General features: G+C 42.1%; 1 protein-coding gene across 1 annotated transcript in view; it reads right to left on the minus strand.

Moving 5' to 3' along the window:
* Positions 1–19641, minus strand: part of dcps (decapping enzyme, scavenger) — a 106610-nt gene that overhangs the window by 67668 nt on the left and 19301 nt on the right. The window contains exon 2 of the mRNA XM_063038246.1: positions 11255–11423. Coding sequence (XP_062894316.1) covers positions 11255–11423 — 169 coding nt within the window. The remainder of the gene's footprint in view (positions 1–11254; positions 11424–19641) is intronic.

Raw genomic sequence — 19641 nt, forward strand, 5'->3', positions numbered from 1 at the left:
GTAACAGTACAACATCAGCACTCCTCCAATTACCTGGGGCCACACCTGTACCCGTAACATACTTGAAAAAATTTCTGAGATCCTACAGGAAGATTTTAACAAATTGGGAAAGAGACCTCAAGGGGTTACTCCAATTCCCTTGTGCCAGTGAGCACAAGAATTGATAGAATAGCACTAATAGATGACAGTTTGTGCAGGAGAGAAAGCTCTAGATTCTTCGTGCATTGGGCTGATCAAGTTCAACAGCTTTCTGGCAATGCCCTTTTGGGAAGATTCACTAGTGCTGTGCAAAGGTTTAAACAAGAGGAACTCAGTAGGTCAGGTAGCATCCATGGAGACAATGGGACATGGGTCCAGACCTAGCATCAGACTGTATACAGCATCTCAACCCAAACGTTGACCATCTCTCTACCTTCAGATGCTGCCGGACCTGCTTAATAGCTTCAGAAGTTTGCTTTGCAAACAGATTCTAACATTTGCATTCTTGTGTTTCCAAGTTAAAAGTTAAAGTCTGTCCCGAGTCTTTTAGGCTCATCAGGCCGGTGCTTATGCCAGTTTCCATGGCTTGAAGCGACTGAGAGTACGAGACTACCCCTTCCCCGCCCCCCCCCGGATAGGATGCCAGTCTATCACAAGGTTAACCCCCAGCATTTTTCTGGTACCCATATTCAGCTGGGTGGACTGGAACAGTGTGTGGTTAAGTGTCTTGCTCAAGGACACAACACGCTGCCTCGGCTGCGACTCGAACTCACGACCTTTGGATCGCCAACGCCTTAACCACTTGGCCACACACCACACTGTGTTTCCAAGGGTTTAAGCTAAATTGGCAAGGGAAACAGCACCCCCTACTTCCCTGCAAACTACTTTATTCATATAGGCCATCAATTGCCCTCAGCCCTCCCTTTCTCACCCCTTCCACATCCCTATCTACACTAGAAGTAATTTATAGTTACTAACTAGCAATATGTGAGTGTGTCTGGGAAAACCCATCCAGTTACATAGAAAACATACAAGTTCCATTCAGTCCTTCTCTGCCCATACCAACCATGCCTTTCTAATTGCTTGAGTCCTTCCCATCACTGACAAAGCAGTCATCTACAAGGCCAGTTTGTCCCTCTGTGGTATGCAGGCAGGTTCTCCAAAAGAGTGGCATATCACACCTCCTTGGCCTCAACCAGGACTTCCTCAATGACTGAAGTTTGGGGTATTTGTCATGAGGTAGCTAACATATCTTTAAAACAATTTCTTCTGGTTTTCTCTTCCAGAAGAAGGTATTTTTGAGCACACTTTCTCTTGCCTATTGTGCCAGATGTGATGTCTATGTCAGCAGATCCAAGTTCTCAGACTATGATAGCCGAGTGATAGTCATGTCACCATTGTTGAGTCCAGGTCCTGAATTTCAAACTGAGGAACGCAAGCTGCCCAAGCATGACTTTTTTCGGCACAGGATGACTTGTAGACAAGGCATCACCCAGCTTAATATGGCAAAGCAACACACATCAAATTTGCTGGTGAACGTAGCAGGCCAGGCAGCATTTCTAGGAAGAGGTACAGTCGACATTTCGGGCCGAGACCCTTCGTTAGGACTAACTGAAGAAAGAGCTAGTAAGAGATTTGAAAGTGGGAGGGCGAGGGGGAGATCCAAAATGATAGAAGACAGGGGGATGAAACCAAGAGCTGGACAGGTGATTGGCAAAAGGGATATGAGAGGATCATGGGACAGGAGGCCCGGGGAGAAGGAAAAGGGGGAGGGGGGGAAACCCAGAGGATGGGCAAGGGACACACATAAAAGTTGCTGGTGAACGCAGCAGGCCAGGCAGCATCTCTAGGAAGAGGTGCAGTCGACGTTTCAGGCCGAGACCCTTCGTCACTTGTTCCCACCACTAAGCACATCTTTCCCTCCCCACCTCTCTCTGCTTTCCGCAGGGATCGCTCCCTATGCGACTCCCTTGTCCATTCGTCCCCCCCATCCCTTCTGACTGATCTCCCTCCTGGCACTTATCCTTGTAAGCGGAACAAGTGCTACACATGCCTTTACACTTCCTCCCTTACCACCATTCAGGGCCCCAGACAGTCCTTCCAGGTGAGGCGACACTTCACCTGTGAGTCGACTGGGGTGATATACTGCGTCCGGTGCTCCTGATGTGGCCTTCTATGTATTGGCGAGACCCGATGCAGACTGGGAGATCGTTTTGCTGAACACCTACGCTCTGTCCGCCAGAGAAAGCAGGATCTCCCAGTGGCCACACATTTTAATTCCACATCCCATTCCCATTCTGATATGTTTATCCACGGCCTCCTCTACTGTAAAGATGAAGCCACACTCAGGTTGGAGGAACAACACCTTATATTCCGTCTGGGTAGCCTCCAACCTGATGGCATGAACATTGACTTCTCTAACTTCTGCTAATGCCCCACCTCCCCCTCGTACCCCATCCATTATTTATTTATATACACACATTCTTTCTCTCTCTCTGTCCCCCTTTCCTCCCTCTGTCCCTCTGACTATACCCCTTGCCCATCCTCTGGGTTTTTTTCCCCCCTCCCCCTTTTCCTTCTCCCTGGGCCTCCTGTCCCATGATCCTCTCATATCCCTTTTGCCAATCACCTGTCCAGCTCTTGGCTCCATCCTTCCCCTCCTGTCTTCTCCTATCATTTTGGATCTCCCCCTCCCCCTCCCCCTTTCAAATCTCTTACTAGCTCTTCCTTCAGTTAGTCCTGACGAAGTGTCTCGGCCCAAAATGTCGACTGTACCTCTTCTTAGAGATGCTGCCTGGCCTGCTGCGTTCACCAGCAAATTTGATGTGTGTTGCTTGAATTTCTGCAGAATTCCTCGTGTTAATACGGCAAAGTACTGGTGGATGTAATGCAAGAACAGGAGAAATAGGAATAGTGAACTACTCGCCTTTTGAGAACCAAGAACTTTATACAATTCAATGTGATAGTCCCTGATTCTTCTAAACTCCCAAAAATTGTAGACCCAGTCTGCTTTATCTTTCTTCATAAACTGCCTGTGTGAAGTTTGTATGTTCTCCCTGGGACAGCTCTGGGTGCCCCGCTTTTCTCCAAATTCCAAAGATGTGCTAATAAGTTCATTGATGACTATAATTCATCCACAAGTATAGGTTGGTAGCAAAAGGAATTACAGAGGAAATGATGGGCATGTGAGACAGATTAAGTTGCAGGGGCTAGAGTGAAATAAAAAGGGGATAAATGGGATTGATCTGCTGGGCACTAGCGTGATCAAATGTGCAAAATGGCTTCCTTCTGTCATAATAAGTATGCAAGTAAGTGAACAGACCTGTATTCAATATTCTCTCAATAGTCTCTCACATAGCCTTGTACAATTGAAACAAGATATTTTTATTCTTGTATTCAAAACCTCTTGCAATAAAGGCTGACATACCATTTGCCTTTTTTTTGTATTTTATTTTTTATTGAAGTTCATCATCAAACAAAACTTTCCATAAGATGTATTTCAGATACTGTACATATATATCATAGTCATATTTGTCACAAATCTCCACATAATATTTATTTGGGTATACACTTCTAGAAAGCAGAGGAAAGAAAGAACAATCAAAAGAAGAAAACTATGTACAAAGTAGGGAGTGATTTTTTTTTACAACATATTCATTGACTTGTGAGGATAAAATCAGGCCTATGAGGTGTTACGTAGTTAAACCATTTTTTCCAGTATGAATAAAATTGTTCCAACTTATGATTAACAGATGCTGTTATTTTCTCCACTGTGGACCAGTATTTAACTTAGTGATTCAAGTGCAAGTGTACCTAGATTTTTCTGAACACAGACACATTTTAATTTCTCATTTTCTAAAAAAAACCACTCTGCTTTCCTACTTTTCTTGATAAAGTAAACGGTAAATTTTTAATTTTCTATTCCACCAGCCATACCTTTGTCCGTTCACTTTGTCCATCCACATTTTCCCCAAAGCACATCCAGAACACATGAAAATTAAGAGCAAGAGGCCAAACCAAGCCCACCCATCCTACTGTGCATTCTGATCATTGCTGATCTACACTGCCCTCAACCTCTGTGCCAATTCCCTTTAGTCCTCAATTCCTTGATCTTTCAAATGGTTAAGTACCTCCATGTTAAACATTTCTATTAATCTGGACTCCACCACTCTCTAGGGAAGAAAATTCCAGAGATTCATTACCCTCAGAGAAGTGATTTCTCAAAGTTCAAAGCACATTTATTAAAGTACATCCAAGTATGTATACATTATACAACCTTGAGATTTATCTCCTTACACGCAATCACAAAACACAAAACCCAGTTATAACTGAGGTACCTCATGTTGCATCATTCTACATTCTTCCACAGTCAAAACTGTTTCATTTGCAAACTTGGTTACAATGCATGGAGATGAAATACTGACAGCCCTCACAATAAACCCTATAACCCCGTTCCTCACAATTTGAAAATTATATTTTCATTCCTCTCTATGAACCAATCCTCAATGAATGCTAGTATATTACCCTGCAATACTTGTCTTCTAATTGCAGACAAGGACCTTCTCACAGTCAATGTTCCCTCTAATTTGTAATGATCAGTGTGTGCAAAAATCTTGTGCTGCACAATTTTTTGCCTAGCGACAACATGTGCTCTGAATTTTACATATAGAACTATTCATTTAAACAGCTAGCAAAACACTGTCAATAGAACTTTGATCTCCTCTGGATCTGATCATTTTCGCTCTCTTTCATCTGCTGTCTCATAAAACATGTGTAGCAGGATTTTCTTGCCGGAGCTTTTTGCACACTGTCCATATGTGATTTGCTTGCTAAATGATGCTTTAAAAAGTCACGATTCTAAATACCACTCCACTTCTTCCAACTTGCAAATTCTCCGGCAACTTTTGCATTGTGACAATACACACAGGTAACACCAGTTTCTGTATTGTACATAAATCTTTCTCAAAGTTGCACGTTCCTGGCCTCATGAGCTTTCAGTGTAGCAGTTTCTAGTGTTTCATTAAGCCATTCCACTTTAAATAAACTAGCAGTTCTCTTGCACTTCACAGCTTTTGCTTTTTTGGAATTTGACATAGTGAATCTATAATTTATACAATAAAAACAGTATAAGCAAGCCAGTTCTAAAATCTGGAAACAAATCATCGCAAACTCCACATTGTCAACATCATTAGCATCAGAAATCGGAAAAGGAAATGTGACTGTGTACAATGCCAACAAGGTAGAGGGTGACAACCTTTTGCATGCAGTTTAAATTCCTTTGTACCCTAGTAGCAAGATGTGTGCGCGCACACACCTTACAGGTATCATTGCTCACGGTTCAAGTACATTCTATCAAATTGTTACCCCTTGTATCTTCTGGTCATTCCAAATGCAAAGAAATTTCAAGTGAACTGGTGAACACTTCAAGAATCCATGTCAATTCTGTTCAAACATAGGTGGACTTGGGTACAAATAATCCTGTAAACTGCTTCCTCCTCACACCCACCCTCATCCAACTTTTCCTGAACACATCTTGCCCCTGGGCCTCCTCTTTCCCCCACTCCCCACCACCACCAATCATCACTCCTTCAGGGCCCCCGCTGTCACTTACTTCTGCCCACCTTCCCTCAGACTCATCCATCTATCCTTACTCCCTCCACAGAAGGCTCGCTTCTCCTTTTCCTGCTTCAAACACTCCTCCCCCTCTCTTTTCTCTGACCCTTTGCTCATTCCACTCTACACCTTTTTGACTCCTTAACATTTTCCATGCATTCCTCATCCCAGCTCCCTAACAAACCTTGCAACACTTGTGGTCCACAGATGACCAAAACCTTTGACAAGATTAAGCTCACTAAAATCACAGGTAATCGCCCAATGCTAGCTGAATTAACCACTTCCCTCACCACCAAATTATAGCTACAGCACTAACTTATGTCTGAGGGATCTCTCCTGACCTTTTTCCAGCTTTGGCAAGACTGAGGTTACCACCAATACGGTCCCAAGGCTGTTAATGAGCAGACTCCCAACTGGCGAGGACAGCTTTTTGCATCCCTTACCAGTCAGATTGGGAGAGGTTTGTTCTACCTCCAGGGGATAATTCATTCCACCATCATGAATGAAAGTCTGCAAACAATACATACATCACTGGTCCCTAAAAATCAGTGCTTCTGGTTCCAGAACCGCAGGTCTGTACAGTTATTTAAAGTACTTATTTAAAGGCAGGAAGCAAAATTGCTTTTCCTAAAACTACTTATTCTTACAGACCAAAGGATTTGCTTCAGCTTTTCATAAAGTTGATTCTTCCCTTGCCAATGAGGTGACAGATGTTCCATTATCCAGCACTTCCTGCATTGAAATTAATACAAAACTACAACCACTCAACAGAGTGCAATGCTAGTAGTACATGCCTATGTGCCACCTGCTGGCTGTGATGTTAGGCTTTTCTGTCACTGATATGCAGGCAAAAGAAAATGTATCAACACAAAATAAAACAACACTGAAAGTGATAATTCAGCCCATCGTTCTGTACCATCTAATCAATCGCATTCCTCTGAACTTCCTCAATATCTTTCTACTTCAAGAATTTAAACAACCCACTTTTAAAAATTATTTTCTAGCACATTTTCAGCCAGTGGATTCCAATTTATCGTAACCATGTAAAAGAAAACTATTGTTCACATTGGCCATCTTTGGTGGCTATTTATTCTATTCCTGCACTCTCAAGTTATTTACCCCCTTGCAATGGAAACAGTTTCTTCCTTATTCAACCAACATCCTGAACACCGAGTAAATCTTTGAACTGCCCTGTTCCAAGGAAACCAACACCAATTTTAACATCTCTGCATCATTCTTTTACACTTCCGCAACTCTCCAAGGTCTTGTTGTCCTTTCTATAGTGTTGGATGCCATTTTTCAGCTCTAGCCGAATGTTTTATAAATCTTGCTGAACCTTAGGAAGCTTTCTATTCTATACCCCTCCGAAGGTAGTCATAGCCGAAGAGTGGTAGTGAGGACGATCTCCCACTGCTAAACAAATGCTCTTCATGGCGTGCATCTCAAACAGCCTCTGACAACCAAGTCCAACTCCTGGCCTTCACGTGTGGCATAGTTCTTATGCCCGGTGGAGCTGCTCTCACTGACAGGAGAAGGGGCAAAGGCGGGCCACTGGCACCTTAAAACCAGTTGCTCTGGGCAGATGGCACTCGTTAACCACAGATGGTAGCTCATCTCGAGAGGGAAAACTCTGATTTCAAACCTCCGCTGCCTTGCGGCTCTATCCGCTCACGGGAAAGGCTTTGGAGTAAACCCCGAGGAAAAATCCAGAGTCGGAGTCCCAAAGACAGCTGACTGCTGTACCCAGCACCGGCACGGCAACTCCTGCAATGCTGCTGGCACCAAACCGTACCGACTTTCATTGTTCCTTTGGACCTGCCATCAGCATGGTGGGGGGGAGTCCCACTGCATGGGCAACAGACGGATCTCCATGTCAACTTTGCCCTGGCTTGCGCCCTAGAGAGGTCACTTCCCAGTGACTAGCAGAGGCGCAGTACCCATGGTCGACCACAACCGACGGAGGCCACACACCCCTCCATGGAATGCATGGGTTTCTCCAGGTGCTCTGGTTTCCTCCTACAGTCAAAGATGTACCAGTTAGATTAATTGGCCACTCTAATTTGTCCTGTGACTAGGCTAGGTTTAAATCGAGAGTTGCAAGGTGGCGCGGCTTGAAGAGCCAGAAGGGCCTGTTCCATGCTGCATCTCTAAATAAATAAATAAAATCACACATGACTTTGCACTTCTGCCATCTTCATATATACTTATTTTACACTTTCTGGGTCTTATTCTTCCCACCAAAATTAATTACTTCACAATTCTTCTGTTAATATCAGTTGCCACAACCATTCATCGTTCTAGACCTTCCTGAAGTATATTACAAGGTAAGACATTTCTTCTTCATGTACGTGCTGAATTTCTTCTGAATTCAGGCAGAAGTAAATAGGAGAAAAACTTCAGTGGACTCTGACCCAGTTCAAGTCAAGTCCAGGAATTGGCTGGTGTAACAATTTCTCCTTTAAAACTAGTCAATTTCTCAAAATGAAAGTAGAGCCACGAGTATCTTATTCTGTCAAAGCCAGTCTCTTGTAGGATCTTGTTTCAATCTTACTTGGTTCCTTTCCATCATCTCTTTTCAGTTTCATTGATGTCTATATACAGTCTATGTAGAAAAAGTTTGTGAACACTTTGCAATTACCAGGTTTTTTGCATTAATTACTCATAAAATGTGGTCTGAACTTCATCTAAGTCACAAAGATAGACAAACACAATCTGGCTAAACTAATAACACAAACAATCGTACTTCTTCTCGTCAATACCGAGTACACCATTTAAACAATCACAGTCTAGGTTCACAGAAGTCTGTGAATCTCTGGGGTAATGCTTTCCACAAAAGCTATTTGGAGTCAGGTGTTCCAAACAATGAGATGAGATTGGAGCTCTGGGTTATAAAGGTGCCTGCCCTATTTTTTTTTATAATCTGACACACAAAGGCAGATTACTGACACAGCCAGCCTTTCTCGAGAAAGATCCGTTTACGTGCACCAAGCCTCGATCGAAACAACTTTCAGAAAACCTTAGAAGAAGAATTGTGGAGAGGCATGAAGCTGAAAAGAGCTACAAAAGCATTTCTAAAGACCTGAGTGTTCATCAGTCCACAGTAACAGAAATTGTCTGCAAAAGGAGGAACTTCAGTACTGTTGCTACTCTCCCTGGGAATGGGCATCCTGCAAAGATCATGCCAAGAACAGAAGGTGCAATACCGAAGGAGGTGAAAAAGAATCTACCCAAGGGTAACGGCAAAAGACCTGCAGAAATCTCTAGAGCTTGCTAAAGTTTCTGTTCATGTGTCCACTATAAGAAAAGTACTGAACAAGAATGGTGTTCATGGAAGGACACCATGGAGGAAACCACTGCTCTCCCCAAAAAAAAGTCTCAGGTTTGCAAAGACCACCTGGATGTTCCACAACACTTCTGGGACAATGTTCTGTGGACAGATGAGACAAAAGTTGAACACTTTGGCAGAAATGGACACTGATACGTTTGGAGGGAAAAGGGCACTGCACACCCACACCAAAACCTCATCCCAACTGTGAAGCATGATGGAAGAAGCATCATGGTTTGGGGCAGCTTTGCTGCATTAGGGGCTGGGCAGCTTGCAATCATTGAGGGAACAATGAATTCAATATTTTATCAAGACATTTTTCAGCATGCCAGGGTTAGCAGTCTGTCACCTGAAGCTTAATAGAAGCCAGATAATGCAACAAGTCAATGATCCAAAAGACAAGAGTAAATCAACGACAGAATTGTTTAAAAAGAAGAAAATTCATGTTTTGGAATGGCCAAGTCAGAGTCCACACCTTAACCCAATTAAGATGCTGTGGCATGAACTGAAAAGGGCTGTTCATGCAAGGTATCCCAGAAATATTGATGAACTGAAACAGAGTTGTATGGAGGAATGGTCTAAAATTTCTCCTCGCAGTCGTGCAAGTCTGGTCAGCGGCTACAGGAAACTTTTGGTGGAGGTTATTGCTGCTAAAGGCGGTTCTACCAATTATTAAATACAAGGGCTCACATACTATTTTCCAGCCTGGACTGTGAATGATTGAACAATGTGTTCAATAAAGATATGAGAAGTACAATTGTCTGTGTGTTATTAGTTCAGGCAGATTGTGTTTGTCTAATATTGTGACGAAGATGAAGATCAAATGACATTTTATGAGCAATTAATTCAGAAAACCAGATAACTGCAAAGGGTTCAAACTTTTTCTTACAACTGTAAGTGCCAGTTCTTGCCCTTGTACAGAATTCAACAGTTTCATCAACCCTAATGCCAATACTTTGCTGGTTCATACCCAACTCTTTCCTTGCCTTTAGCGACAAATATTCAGCCCATTGTCCAAACACTAGCTTAACTACAATTTCACCTATCACGCTTCCATTCATGTCTAAATTCACTGTTTCTCAATTGCACCTGCTCTGACATTGCCAACTTCCACACCAGTGCTTTCAATGTTTTCTTTTTATCTCAGCGATAATTTATCTAACCACGCTTGACAAAATGTTTGAGCGTATCTGTTCATTTCCTGCTATTGTTTTCAAACCATGTCCCCAATCAGAACAATGAGAGAGCTGAGAGAGCTCAGCGATCTCACCCACCTTTCAGCCACGAGCCCCCACACTCAAATTATCATACCCCATTATTTCTAACTCCTCCATTGGTGCCACTAGCAAATACACCTTCTCCTTCCCTCGCAACTTTACAAAGGAACTATTTCATTCACCTCTCTTCCATCTCCACCAATAGTCAATCCATTTCTAAGATAGCTTGCAGCGACAGAGCAATACACCCTTTTCATCATCCAGGGACCCGAAACTATTCCAGGTATGCAGTGACTCATGTGCATTTCTTCTAATATATAAATATACACAAAGCTAAATCTTCCAAAACTTCCACCAAATTTGGATGCCTTGTGGCCACTAAGCTAATAGATTTACATTCAAGTACACATTGAGGAACCAATCATTCGCTGTAAAAATACAAAGATTAGTTTCCACTGGTGCCAAAAGGCTATAAGCACAAGGGACTGCAGATGATAGAATCAAGAGCAACACATAAAGCGCTGAAGGAACTCAGGTCTGCATCATCAAATGGGCAGTTGACATTTTGGGTCAAGACCCTTCATCTGGACTAATAAAGGGTTTCAGTCCAAAATGTCCACTGGTCCATTTCCCTCCATTGCTGCTGCCTGACCTGCTGAGTTCCTCCAGTACTTTGTGTGTTGCATCAAAAGCCCACCAGCTGTGTAACACAGCAGTCACTGCCCCAATTGACAATATAGTTTTTGTTGAAGTTGCATCTTGTGACATCAATCCAATCACTGATTATATACATTTATGCACTCAATGGAAATAGTATGAAGGCAAACTCTTGCTTGTATCAATGATTCCTGTATTAATTCTATACCCTCTTTATTCGCCAATGGTTCAAAACTGATGTCTTAGTATTGGCAATGCATAATAGAAATGGAGTATAATTACTACACACTAGCATAATAAAGTTTCATATTCTGATACAGAAATTAGAAGTCTTGAAGTGCTGTAAGCTGCACAGAAAAGAACCACATGCAGCTCAAGAACAACAGCACTGCTGCTGTAAAATAACTATGACTGCTGACTAACTCCATGTGTAAGGCACGGACGGACTGCACTTGTACTGTACCATTGAGGGCTGGAAGCGGATGAAGGTAATGTGTGCTGTAGATGTCATTCTTCATCTGAAGATGAAGATCTGCATTTCTATTCAGAAGCTGTGGCAAAGTATCCTCCTGGAAAGGTGTCTTCTCTAGAATGATCACTGCATCTCGAACATCACCACCATCTTCTCCAACCTGCCACAAGAAAGAAGATTGTTAATAAACTGACAGAATCCTCTGTCAAAAGTAGAATTTGCAGTGAAATTTGTTTACCCAGTTGCAAACAATCTAAAAACAGAGTAATGCGAACCCTTTGACAAAAGAGCAACAACTAAAACAGCTTCTATTTATATTTCACTTTAGATATTTCAGCTTGAGATGTCAGAGTTCAGAATTTAATCCTTGCATCCTCTGTAAGGAGTTAGTACATCCTTCCCATGGAATGCTTGGGTTTTCTCTGGGTGCTCTGGTTTCCTCCAACAGTTCAAAGGCATACCGGTTAGTAGGTTAATTGGTCATTGTAAACTGGCCTGCGAGTAGGCTAGGGTTAAATCAGGGGTTGTTAGCAGTATGGCTCAAAGGGCCTATTCTATGTTGTATCTCTAAGTAAATAAAATAAACTTCACATGAACATTATCAAGCAAAATTTGTCACACTGGAATATTAAGCCAGGCAACAAAGTGCTTGGTCAAAGAGGTCAGTTTCAGGGGGCATCCTGAGACTAAAAGGTTCAGAGGCACAGACACTTAAAGAGTAAATTCCAAGAGATTAGAAGCTTTGGCAGCAGGAAACTTAGCTGTTGAAGGTTAAGCAAACACACTTGTGAACAAGCAAGAAATCAAAATTAGATGACATATTTATACTGAAGAAATATTATGAGGAGGAAATATCAAAGGAATAGGGAGAGAAACCATGGAGAGCTTTTAAATCTTCCTTACTTTCAAAGAAGCACTGCATAACTCAGAACTAATATGTCAATAGATTAGCATAACAAATGTTACAGCACTGAAATTAGTCATCTAGCTCTACTCTATTTCATCTAACCCTTTCAGCATAATACTTCATTCCTTTCATGCAAACTAGTTCCTCAATACAACTATCCCTTTTCAGTTAAATTACCTTAAACAGAATTTCGTATTCTAACTATGCTCAAAATAAATAATTTCTCCTGAATTCCCTAGTGTTTGTACTTTTTTGTGGTCTCCCTCTCAGGTGAAAACACTGATTCCAGCCTTTACAAACCACTTCAGAACTTAAGGTCAAAAGCCAGGGCAACCAACTTTTCTTTTCTAGATGAAAATCCTCCATTCAGTGCAATATCTGGCAGTTGGTTTAAAACTACAGCAGTCCAGAGTTAACAGTGAACTATGTATCAATAAGAGTTAATCTAGTTATTTTTAAAAGAATGACTAGCTGGATATTCAGTTACCAGACATTTATTTAACAAATCTTCACAACAACTAATATGTTTCTCTATGAGGATCTCACTGACTACAACAAAAAGTTGCGACCATAACAGGAGACTATACTTCAAAGGCCTGTGAAAACAGCACTTACAGTGGCATGCAAAAGTTTGGGCACCCCTGGTCAAAATTTCTGTTACTATGAATAGTTAGGTGAATAGGAGATGAACTGATCTCTAAAAGTCATAAAGTTAAAGATGAAACATTCTTCTCAACATTTTAAGCAAGATTAGTGTATTATTTTTGTTTTGTACAATTTTAGAGCAGGAAAAAGGAAAGGAGCACTATGCAAAAGTTTGGGCACCCCAAGAGATTTGAGCTCTCAGATAACTTTTACCAAGGTCTCAGACCTTAATTAGCTTGTTAGGGGTATGGCTTGTTCACATTCATTATTAGGAAAGGCCAGGTGATGCAAATTTCAAAGCTTTATAAATACCCTGACTCCTCAAACCTTGTCCCAACAATCAGCAGCCATGGGCTCCTCTAAGCAGCTGCCTAGCGCTCTGAAAATTAAAATAAATGATGCCCACAAAGCAGGAGAAGGCTATAAGAAGATAGCAAAGCGTTTTCAGGTAGCCGTTTCCTCAGTTTGTAATGTAATTAAGAAATGGCAGTTAACAGGAATGGTGGAGGTCAAGTTGAGGTCTGGAAGACCAAGAAAACTTTCCGAGAGAACTGCTTGTAGGATTGCGAGAAAGGCAAATCAAAACTCCCGTTTGACTGCAAAAGACCTTCAGGAAGATTTAGCAGACTCTGGAGTGGTGGTGCACTGTTCTACTGTGCAGCGACACCTGCACAAATGTGACCTTCATGGAACAGTCATCAGAAGAAAACCTTTCCTGCGTCCTCACCACAAAATTCAGCATCAGAAGTTTGCAAAGGAACATCTAAACAAGCCTGATGCATTTTGGAAACAAGTCCTGCGGACTGATGAAGTTAAAAGAGAACTTTTTCGCCGCAATGAGCAAAGGTATGTTTGGAGAAAAAAGGGTGCAGAATTTCATGGAAAGAACACCTCTCCAACTGTTAAGCACGAGGGTGGATCGATTATGCTTTGGGCTTGTGTTGCAGCCAGTGGCACAGGGAACATTTCACTGGTAGAGGGAAGAATGAATTCAATTAAATACCAGCAAATTCTGGAAGCAAACATCACACCGTCTATAAAATAGCTGAATATGAAAAGAAGATGGCTTCTACAGAAGGATAATGATCCTAAACATGCCTCAAAATCCACAATGGACTACCTCAAGAGGCGCAAGCTGAAGGTTTTGCCATGGCCCTCACAATCCCCTGACCTAAACATCATCATGAATCTGTGGATAGACCTCAAAAGAGCAGTGCAGGCAAGACAGCCCAAGAATCTCACAGAACCAGAAGCCTTTTGCAAGGAAGAATGGGAGAAAATCCCCCAAACAAGAATTGAAAGACTCTTAGCTGGCTACAAAAAGCATTTACAAGCTGTGCTACTTGCCAAAGGGGGTGTTACTAAGTACTGTCATGCAGGGTGCCCAAACTTTTGCATACCACAGCATATTTTCTTGAGATGGTTAATGGGAAGGAGTCCATAAAATGAACAAGTTACATAAAATGAACAAGTTACTTAAAACGAAATAATAACCTCTCTAGCACCTACAAGAAAAAATCTGTAGATGCTGAAAATCCAAGCAACACGTGTGTACACAAAATGCTGGAGGAACTCAGCAGGCCAGGCAGCATTTATGGTAAAAGAGTACAGTCGATGTTTTAGGCCAAGACACTTCAGCGGGACTGGAGAAAAAAAAAGATGAGGAGTCGAGTTGAAAGGTGTGGGGAGGGGAGGGAGAAACACAAGGTGACAGGTGAAACCAGGAGTGGGAGGGGTGATGTAAAGAGATGGGAAGTTGATTGGTGATGGAGGTATCTGATAGGAGAGGACAGAAGACCATGGAAGAAAGAAGAGGGGGTTGGAGCACCAGAGGGAGGTGATGGGCAGGCAAAGAGATAATGTGAGAGAGGGAAAAGGGGATGGGGAATGGTAAAGTGGGGGGGAGGGGGGCATTACCGGAAGTTAGAGAAATCAATGTTCATGCCATCAGGTTGGAGGCTACCCTGACTGAATATGAGGTGTTGTTCCTCCAACCTGAGTGTGGCCTCATTGCGACAGTAGAGGAGGCCATGGATAGACATAGGACTGGGAAGTGAAATTAAAATGGGCGGTCACTGGGAGATCCCACTTTTTCTGGCTAAGGAGCATATGTGCTCAGCGAAGTGGTCTCCCAATCTATGTCGGATCTCACCAATATACAGGAGGCCACACCAGGAGCACTGGACACAGTATATGACCTTAAAAGACTCACAGGTGAAGTATCACCTCACCTGGAAGAACTGTTTAGAGCACTGAATGGTAGTGAGGGAAGAGGTGTAGCACTTGTTCCGCTTGCAAGGATAAGTGCCAGGAGGGAGATCAGTGGGGAGGGATGAATGGACAAGGGAGTCGTGTAGGGAGCGATACTGCGGAAAGCAGAAAGTGGGGGGTGGGGGGTGGGGGGGAGAAAGATCTGCTTGGTGGTGGGATCCCGTTGGCGGGAGTTGCAGAGAATTACGTGCTGGACGTGGAGGCTGTTGGGATGGTAGCAGAGGACAAGAGGAACCCTATCCCTGGTTGGGTGGCAGGAGGGCGGGATGAGAGCAGACACGCATGAAAAGGAAGAGCTACGGTTGAGGGCAGCATTGATGGTGGAGGAAGGGAAGCCCCTTTCTTTGAAGGAGGAGGATATTTCCTTCGTTCTGGAATGAAAAGCCTCATCCTGAGAGCAGATGCGGTGGAGATGGAGAAATTGAAGGAACAGCATAATGCAGGAAGACTGGTGAACTGATGGGCCTCCTCCAATCCCTGCATACACCTCCAGAATTGATTAAATTTCCTGGAATGCATTTGAAAACTACTTGCAACAGCTGGTACGTGTTCCTCCATGGACTACATGGAGTATAAAGGATAAAACTCCCCAAGGAGACTGCATATCCAATGATTCGACAAGTTTCAGCTTGTCAAATCATCTAGTTCGCTTTTGATTCACTGTATCCTCACTGGGAAGAGATTGACAAGTTTCTGATGTCTTACCATCCATAGCAACTGGTACTCACCACAAAAGTTTAAGATTTACAGAAGTGGTCTGTCATTGCCTTCTTCTGGGGAGTGTCTTTACAAGATGGGTCACATAACTAGGACTTGTGATATACACCAGCTGCTCGTACGACCATCCACCACCTGTTCCCATGGCTTCACGTGACCCTGACCGGGGGCGGGGGGGCAAGTCACACCTTGCCCAAGGGTGACCTACAGGCTAGTGGAGGAAAAGAGCACCTTACACCTCCTTTGGCAGAGATGTTTCTCCACCCCACCACATTACCTTGCATTATATTAGCATTAAATATACCACAGATGGTGAATTTTGGAAATTTTGAAATTTCAAATTTAATAACTTTGATGGACAATTTCCTCTGATGATAGTTCAGAAACAACTGCGCGATTTTAAAACAAGAGCACTCAGTGTCCATATCAGGAGATAGCTTTCCCACTTGATGTGTAGTGTGCATCTGGGGATACTTAGAGCTTAAGACGATTGTATACATTTCTGTTGCAGAGGTGACAATGCACCTTAAAAACTTTGTTTTCAACTAAACATCTGCAGCTTTACATCAGCTGTTTTTCCACTACACCTTAGTTATTTCAGATTAACACACAAAATCAGAGGGGCGTAAGAGATGAAGAATCTTCTAGCAATTAAATTGAACGTATGGAAAATTATAACTATAATGTGCAAACCTCATTGATAAAATTACTTCCAAAGTTTTAATGAGTAACTATATTATTATATGAGAATAATGTACTGCAGATGTATACCAGCACTAACATCTTTCACAAGGGTATCTCCTAAACATGGTCACTGCAGAATGCTGTACTGTACAATTCTTTAACCTATTTGTCCCACTCTCAGTATAAGAGGCCAGACATACAGTTGAAGTTGGAAGTTTACACACACTTAGGCTGAAGTCATTAAAACTCATTGTTTAACCATTCCACAGATTTCATATCAGCAAACTATAGTTTTGGCAAGACATTGATGACATCTACTTTGTGCACGACACGAGTAATTTTTCCAACAATTGTTTACAGACAGATTATTTCACTTTTAATTGACTATATCACAATTCTAGTGGGTCAGAAGTTTACAAACAAAATCAAAAGAAATCAGCCAAGACCTCAGAAAAAAAAGATTGTGGACCTCCACAAGGCTGGTTCATCCTTGGGAGCAATTTCCAAATGCCTGAAGGTACCACGTTCATCTGTACAAACAATAGTACGCAAGTATAAACACCATGGGACCACGCAGCCGTCATACCGCACAGGAAGGAGACACGTTCTGTCTCCTAGAGATGAACGTACTTTGGCGCGAAAAGTGCAAATCAATCCCAGAACAACAGGTAGACAAGTATCTATATCCACAGTAAAACGAGGCAATGCTACCAAATACTAACAAAGTGTATGTAAACTTCTGTATACGTATGTACACTGGGAATGTGATGAAAGAAATAAAAGTGGAAATAAATCATTCTCTCTACTATTATTCTGACATTTCACATTCTTAAAATAAAGTTGTGATTCTAACTGACCTAAGACAGGGAATGTTTTCTAGGATTAAATGTCAGGAATTGTGAAAAACTGAGTTTAAATGTATTTGGCTAAGGTGTATGTAAATTTCTGACTTCAACTGTATGGCTCGCTTTCTCACAAGCTCTCTACTGAATATTGCAGACAGGCCCACTGGCCTACCATTGGGACCTAGCACTCTGCTGGGATCTATGCAAACACAATCTCTTGCCAGAGGTTCGACTCCCACTGCAGGAACTTATTCAAATCCTAACTCACTTACGAAAGAGCAACCCAAGGCCCTGATCCATACTCACCCCAGCCTCTGTCCAATATCCCCAAAACAACCCACCTTAATCATATTATTGCTGCCTGAAATCCTGCCCTCCTTTTCAAAAAGTGCACCCACCTCTGAAACTGCATTCCTAAACCTGTCATCTCCAGGGTGCAGCCCTGACTCAGCACCATACACCCTCCTACTACTGCAGATGTCTTGCATTTTGAAAACTTAAAGGTTAATTTTTGCACCTTATCCAAATTTTTTACACACGAATTCAAATTGTGTCCAAACACTACTTGTGAATGACTAAGAACATTAAGAGATACGGCAATTAGTTATGTTCCTGATTTGATGGCATAATGCACCAAAACTGGTGAACTGATGGGCCTCACCCAATCCCCACATACATCTCCAGGATTGATTAACTTTCCTGGAATACACTTGAAAACTATTTCCTGCAGCTGGTGTGTGTTCCTTCATGGACTACGTGGAGAATAAAGGATAGAATTCCCTAAGAAGACTACAAATCCAATGAGCATTCTCTTCCTACACAACACCAGATGAAAAACTCCCCTGGGCACCATCACATCCTACCCATCTTATGGTTCATTGTATCCACGCTGTTTCAAAAGAGCAATCCAACATAATCTAACCCTGCAAGTCACTGTCTTCAAGTACAAGTACAACCACTTTTTAAATGTGATGAGCATTTCTGATTCTATCGTCCTTCCTGGCAATAAATTCCACACTCTACCACTTCAAATGAAAATATTTTCCTCATGTCTCTCCTACTTTTACAATTACATTAAATCAATGTTCCCTGCTTTTTGACCCTACAGCTGTGAAAAACAATGTGTTGACTCTTGTGTGCCTTCTGAAGTGGTTAGGTAAGCAATTTAAGTTGTACGCAACACTGAAACAGTTAAATAATTAAAACGGACACACTAACATGACTTTTTTGAGGATTCATGCCATCAAGTAGACCAATCTTCTGCCAATTCATTTCATTCTATATGATAACAATATAGAATGATGGCCCACAGTATAGCAAAGGGTATGGTGCCAGACAACATCCTAAGTGAAGACATGCACCAAAGCTAGCTGTCTCTGTCCAAGCTGCATCACTACAGTTAAAGCACTGGAATCTGCACAACAACATGAAAAATTGTCCAGGCTTGCCTTCACAAAAAATCCAATCCTGCCAATTACCATCAACATATCTACCCTCAAGTCACCAGCAAAATGACAAAAAGTGTCACCTGTGCTATCAAGTGGTACTTACTAACAACTTATTCACAATGTGCAGCTTAGGTTTCACCAGGAGCATTCAGCTCAGACCCCTTCATAGAATACGTCCAACATGGACCAAAGGGCTGATCTCCAGAGGTGAGATTAGAGTGATTGTTCTTGACATCAGACAGCCCTTGACTGAGTGTGGTATCAAGGAGCCCTGGTAAAAATGAAGACCATGGACAGCCGAGTGAAATACTGTAATGGTTGCAGTTAAATCTCACATAAACCAAAGGCACTATTGTTATGAAAGGTCATTTAACTTAACTCCAAGAAATCACAACAGGAGTTCCTCAGGGTGATGGCCTAGCTTTAATAATTTTTCCACCTTCATCAAATTTAGAATTATAGATTTTGCTGATGATTGCTCAATATTCAATTTCATTTCTTCAGCAAATGGAACAATCCATGTTGCATGAATCAAGACCATGACAACATTCAGGCACTGACCAGTTGCCTCCAACAACTTCACAAAAACCCAGCAGCCTACATTTCAATTTACAAATCCCAAACAGTTTACATTCCGATCCATTTCAGTCCCTGTTTGGGTCTTTCATTAAAAGTACTGCTGTGCCATAGGAACACAAGAACACATGCAAAAAGATGTGCAGCTTGAGTAGTATGAGATGGAGCTGGAAGATGGAAAAGTGCGTCGGTATATTGGAAATGGCAGACAAGAACAGAGCATTTAAAGAGCTTAAAGTCTAAAAAAGTCAGTTCCAATTATTTTAACACATTCTGATCTTTTGC

The sequence above is a fragment of the Mobula hypostoma genome, chromosome X2 (genome assembly GCF_963921235.1).
Source record: "Mobula hypostoma chromosome X2, sMobHyp1.1, whole genome shotgun sequence".
Classification (NCBI taxonomy): Eukaryota; Metazoa; Chordata; class Chondrichthyes; order Myliobatiformes; family Myliobatidae; genus Mobula; species Mobula hypostoma.